The sequence below is a fragment of the Cariama cristata genome, unplaced genomic scaffold (genome assembly GCF_000690535.1).
Source record: "Cariama cristata isolate BGI_N322 unplaced genomic scaffold, ASM69053v1 scaffold270, whole genome shotgun sequence".
NCBI classification, from domain to species: Eukaryota; Metazoa; Chordata; class Aves; order Cariamiformes; family Cariamidae; genus Cariama; species Cariama cristata.
Window position 1 is genome coordinate 28873 of NW_009592735.1, and position 6320 is coordinate 35192.

Genomic DNA, 6320 nt, shown 5'->3' on the forward strand with positions numbered 1-6320 from the left:
GCAGTCAGCAGGTGCTGAACATACCAGTGGTGCTTGCGGGTGGCTGATAACCCAGGCAGAGCCGTGAGGCAGGTTGCAGGGTGCTCCCCAGTGACAGTGGGCAAGCTGGCATTGTTTGCACCACATGCTTCAAAGGGCAGACTTTGAAGGGCTGCATGTCCCTTGGCATCAGGGAAGGCCTGGCTGAGGGTAGGGTGAAGGGTGCCTTGTTGTGAGTTTGGTGCTTGCCCGGTAGTTTGGAAGAGACTGGGATCTCACAACTCCCAGTATACAGGCTGGGGGATGAAGGGATTGAGAGCAGCCCTGAAGAGAAGGACTTGGGGGTACTGGTGGATGAAAAGCTGGACATGACCCAACCATGTGCGCTCACATCCCAGAAAGCCAACCATGTCCTGGGCTGCGTCCCAAGCAGCGTGGCCAGCAGGTCGAGGGAGGGGATTCTGCCCCTCTGCTCCGCTCTGGTGAGACCCCCCTGCAGTACTGCCTTCAGCTCTGGGGTCCTCAGCACAAGAGGGACATGGACCTGTTGGAGCGAGTCCAGAGGAGGGCACGGAGATGATCCGAGGGCTGGAGCCCCTCTGCTGTGAGGACAGGCTGAGAGAGTTGGGGTTGTTCAGCCTGGAGAAGAGAAGGCTCCGGGCAGACCTTAGAGCAGCCTGTCAGTACTTAAAGGGAGCTTATAAGAGAGATGGGTGCAAACATTTTAGCAGGGCCTGTAGCAATAGGACAAGGGGTAATGGGTTTAAACTAAAAGAGGGTAGATTCAGACTAGATACAAGGAAGAAATTTTTTATGATGAGGGTGGTGAAACACTGGCACAGGTTGCCTAGAGCGGTGGTAGATGCCCCATGCCTGGACACATTCAAGGTCAGGTTGGACGGGGCTCTGAGCAACCTGATCGAGTTGAAGTAGTCCCTCTTTTTGCAGAGGGGTTGGATTAAATACTTTTAAAGGTCCCTTCCAACCCAAACCATTCTATGATTCTATCATACGAGACAGTCAGTCCTCGGAGCCCAGACATCACGCTTCTTGTTAAAACCGCATTCTCTTGTGCCTGCTAGATGGTTGTGGTTGGGACAGGATCTCAGGGTGACAGAGATCTTTCTGACACTGCTTGTGCTCTCTGCAGCCCATGGACCTGCTCTCTGTGCAGGTCCTTGTGAGCCACACATGGCATGGCACAGCATGCAATCCGTTGGTATCGTGATTAAGTGCTGGCTGCTGCAAGTCGCGTATGGGCATGGCAGGAAATGCTCAGCCATGCACAAGTACCCCTCTGAAATCGCAGTGCCCACGGCAGCCCACTGTCACCACGCATCCCCTCAGTCGCCATGCAGGCTCCTCAGCACTCTGGTGTCACTGCTGCCAGCAGGCCGTGGCATGGGCACTGAGAGCACTGTGGAGAGGCCAGACCAGCACACCGTATCTCATGAAGGGAGTCCTGACCCCGATTGGGGCATCGCCCCACTGAGTCCTGAGGAACCTGAGCTGCAGCTGCAGGTTCCCTGCTGCAGCCTTGCATCGTGGCGGCCAGCTAGCACCATGCTGAGCTGCGCCGGCAGGACTGCCTGCACCCTGGCTGTCCCAGAGGGCCTGATGTCACCTTGCAACGCAGCCATGTGCACAGCCTGACCGCAATTCCTGGTGCATGCCAGCACCCAAACAGAGTGCCCAGAATACAGGATTTTTCTCTTAAAACATGTCCCTCCTTGAGTCCCATTTGTCTGTCTGTGAGACGCTGCCCTCTTCTCTCCCACGGCCAGAGGCTGCATGCTACAACCAGGTACAGGGTGCTGGAGCACCACAGTGAGGGAGGCCAAGGGGGGCTGGCACAGTACTGTTCTCCTGCCCTGTGCCAGCTGCCAAGCAGTGTTACACTGTCCTTCAGCTCTGCTGTGACAATGGGCCAGTGCACGGGCACCAGTCCATCACTGTCCTCAGCCATCCCCAGGCTTTATCTCCTCTCCAGGGAGAATCAGAGGTGATGTCCACTGGAGCTCCTACAGTGTCTTTGTAAGGGTTTGACCTAGACTAATAGCTGCAGTTGTGTGACTTTGGCTTGGAGCTTGATGAGCTTTGTGTAGCGGTATGGGGCTTGACACAGAGCAGTTCTTTTTAACACTGACCGTACTTCAGATGGTGTCTCCATAGTGGGAAGACTATTGCATGCTTTAATGTAAGCAGAAGCTGTCTGTCCTGAGCAAGGTGCAGGATTTATCACCCAGGGCAACTCACTGGGACTAATGAGAAGGCTCTCAGTTTGGAGAGGGCTCAGAAGAGCTCAGTGTGTTCTGTCTATTTGAGAATGGATGGCTGAGTAGGGGGATGGACTGAGTGCAAGACAACAAAAGAGAAGATGAGGGATAGATGTGCTGGTACATCACTCACCCCCTCTTCACCCACCCCATCATGCTGTTTCCCTGCTCCCAGGTGCCATCTCAGTTCAGGACTCCAGCAGCCTGGATTTCGAGGCCAGCCCCCGGCTGCGCCTTGTGATCCAGGCAGAGACAGCAGCTTCCTTCAGCTTTATGGCCATAAACCTTAACCTGCAAGATGTGAATGACAACTTGCCATGCTTCCAGCTGCAGAACTACGTGGCGTTCATCTGGGAGTCACAGGGCTATGACTCACCAGTCATCCAGGTATCACTAGGGGCATAAACAGGGGCATCTGACCCCCTCGCCTGCCTCTGCCGGGGTGAGGGGATCAGGGGCTGTGCCATGGGCCTGGGGCTGGCACCTACAGATAGATCTAGCCTTGGAGGGCTTTGGTTTGCAGGGCTCTACAACTGCACTGCTGAATCTCTCATGTGGCTTTGCAGGTCCTGGCAGATGATCTGGATCAGGGAGTGAATGGGCAGGTGACTTATGCCATCAACCAGTCCCTGCCAATGACAGGCTTGTACCACATCGATCCTCAGACTGGCACTATCACTACTGCTGCCATCCTGGACAGGGAGATCTGGTCCCAGACTCGGTGAGTGGAGCCAGACTAACTTGTGCCACGGATACGAGGGGGGCATAGCTGTGGAGCAGCATCCCCAAGGCCGCGGAGGATACTCTGCTACTTGGTGCCACCCAAAGCTGTCTCAGCCCTGTCTGTAAAATGTTTTTGCCAAACAGCAGGAACTTAGGCTTAGTGTTATCATGGGGAGCAAATGGTATTGAAGGTATGACAGATGGCCATGAGATGAGCCAGTGCTGTGTTCAGCCTGGTCTCTGCAAATCTCAGAAGATTGTGAGGGGGACAGTGGACTCTTTTCAGTGACTGCATCCATTCCTTTTCCTGCCTGCTTAATCCAGACCACATATGCTCAGTCCCTTCCCACTCCCATGCATTGCACCCTTCTGCCCTGCCACAGACACTCCAGGCACTATGCACTGCCCTGAACCCTCTTGCAAGTCCTCCTGCATTCAGCTGGTGTCCTCTGGTCCCCTCACCATGTGCACACACTCTAGACATCATCCAGCCAGTGCAGCCACACGTATATAAGATAATGGCAAACACTACATACAAGGAATTTAAGTCTTCCCCTACTCTTTTACACATGCATGGTTCGGATGCAAGGAACAACTTCTGCCACCCCACCCAGGCTGTGTTGTCTCCCCGTATGCATGCTCTAATGGCTAGATGTCTCTCCCGGCTCTTCCCAGGCATGGGGAGGCCTAAGGCTTTCATTCCATTCACATACACGTTACCATTCCACAAAGAGGCTCCATGCATTCCCCAACACCCAGATAAGCTCCAAATGCCTGTCTCCCTGTAGCCCCCAACATGCTCTGCCTGTATCATCTCCCACGCACATTCCAGACTCCTGCCCCTTGCACAGACCGAAAATGCTATGGGTGCATCTGCTACCTCCCCTTGCAAAAGCCTCCAACCATGCATGCATCTTTTCTGCTGTGTGCCCATGCCAGGGCTGTGCATGAATCCACTGCTCCAAACACTGGTGCTTATATGTTCCAGGTGCTGGACACGAACCTACTGCCCTCCAAACATGCACCTCAGTTGTGCATCCACCTGCTGCCCTGCCCCACTATACTCCTGATGTACACACGTCCACTGCCCCACACGTGCACTCCAGATGCTCTGCACATATCCATTGCCCCAGACACTCCAGATGCTGAGCACAGTTCCACTACCACGTGTATACACTCCAAGCCTATGCACACATGCAGTATCCCCCCCCGACATGTTCCAGATGTTGTGCATGCATGCATTGCTCCCTCACATATATGGCCACATGTCTGTGAACCTTGTGCTTGCCCACAGTTTGGTGGTAACGGCAATGGACAGAGGGACTCCGCCTCTTGTGGGCTCTGCCACGCTGACCGTTGTGGTGATGGACATCAATGACAATAGCCCCACCATCCCGTTTCCCTGGGAGGTGCGGGTCCCAGAGAGTAAGTGCAGCTCAGCCCCATGAGGTAATGCGTCACTGATGGCCAGAGCTGAGGCGCGATGGACACCAGTGGGTCAGGGAGAAGCCCCCAGAGAGGCCTGTCGGTTCCCTTGCGAAGGGCTGGCTTGTGCTGACCCACTGGCCGAGCTCCCCCTGAGCTCTTCAGCACTGCCCTGTCTGTGACGGCCTGGGGCTGGGGGTTGTACGGCCACTATCCTGCAGCTGTGTCCTGAGGGAACCAGCTGAATTCCCAACTCATCCCTGGCCCCTGCCTGCACTGGAGGGGCTCTGGCTGCACGCACCTGCCCTGCCTGCTCTCTGTCATCAGCCTCTGTGCCCTGTGTGTGTGCCAGACTTGACCTGGCTTGCCCAGCTCCCAAGACCTTCTCCCTCACCCCTAGCATCTCCCCCTTGTCCCCCGTGCTCAGGCTCTGGACTGAGCTGGTTTCCCACCACATAAGCCAGGTCTTCTCCAAGGAGATGGGGCTGCTTGCTCATGCCTCGCCTCTCCACAGACACGCTGCTGGGCACCCAGATAGCCCAGCTGACCGGGAACGATGTGGACTCAGGCCCTGCGCTCTCCTACTCGCTCATGCTGGATGGTGATGCCGTGGGCACGTTCAGTGTGCTGCGGTATGGGGGACGCATTGCCCTGACGGGGCCACTGGACTATGAACAGCGCAGCCACTACACCCTCACCCTGCGTGCCTCTGACACCCGCCATGAGACCGAGGCCAACCTCACCGTCGTCGTGGAGGACGTGAATGACAACGCACCGACTTTCAGCCAGGGTTTCTATCAGGTACTGTGCACACAGGTGTGCCAGGCAGTGTGGGCCGTCCTGCATGAGCCCCCTCAGCTGCTCCTGCCTGGCTCACCTGGCCTCACGAGGCACAGAGATCCCCCTGAGGATGGGTCTGAGCCCGTCCTGGCCCCTCTCTTCCTGGGCTCCCGTCCACATCCTGACACCCATCAGGCTGTCACTGTGGTGCGGACAGGAGGCTGAAACCAGGTGTGTAGCACTGAGATCAGCAACTGCGGGCCTGCGCAGCGGCGTGGAGACAGTACATGCTGGAATAGGTGGGAACAGAAGTGGTGGGAGATGGGTCACAACCTGGACAAGTGTTTCTGGCGAGACCTGGCCTGGGGCCCTGTAGGCAGATCGCTGGATGAAAGCTGACTCATGCAACGTGCTGCATCTCTGGAGCAGAGGTGCAAGAAGCCAGAAATGCTTGAAGGTTGTGAGAGCACAGACCAATGGAACTGTCTGTTTGTACATGCTGTTTGGCACACCAAAAAGACAAGAGCTGTTTCGATTTGTGTAAAATGCCTTCTGTGGAGAAAATATCAGCTATTAAAGAGTTCTTCAGAATAGCAGAGCAAAGTAGAGAAAAGGATCGGGAACTGGATGCTGAAGCTGGTTGGGAGCCACACTAACAAGGCTAGGTGCTGTGCGTGTGGGACAGGCCCCCTCAGTGTGCCAGCCATGGCCCTGATGTACAGGTGGGGAAGGCCCCGGCCAGAGATGAGGTGGGCCACCTTGTCTGTCGCTGCCCTGGCCAGCTCCAGACTTTGTCCCAGCCTTGCTGGCTGGCTCCCGGCAAGGGGGAACAGGTGCTTGCGTGGGGGACCTGGCACTGAATGGAGCTTCCTCCTCTTCCAGGTGACGTTGCCAGAGCACACGCCTGCAGGCAGCATCATTCTCACCGTGAGCGCAACCGACCCAGACTCAGGGAGCAACGGGGATGTCACCTTCCACCTGGCCGTGCCCAGCTCTGACATTGCCATTGACCCCAGCAACGGTGCGTGGGGCTGGCTGCTGTGTGGGGCCCATCTTGTGGGTTGCTCTGATAGTGCCGGCAGAGGGAGATGCCCCCATGCTGGCCCAGGCTCAGTCCCTCACCAGGTTGCTGTCTGG

General features: G+C 56.3%; 1 protein-coding gene across 1 annotated transcript in view; it reads left to right on the forward strand.

The window, feature by feature from the left end:
• DCHS1 (dachsous cadherin-related 1) overlaps positions 1 to 6320 on the forward strand; it is a gene marked incomplete at both ends in the record, with an annotated part of 29029 nt that overhangs the window by 21172 nt on the left and 1537 nt on the right. Inside the window, 5 exon segments of the mRNA XM_009703029.1 lie at positions 2431 to 2642; positions 2822 to 2976; positions 4273 to 4403; positions 4918 to 5204; positions 6066 to 6204. Of these exon segments, the coding sequence (XP_009701331.1) occupies positions 2431 to 2642; positions 2822 to 2976; positions 4273 to 4403; positions 4918 to 5204; positions 6066 to 6204 (924 nt within the window).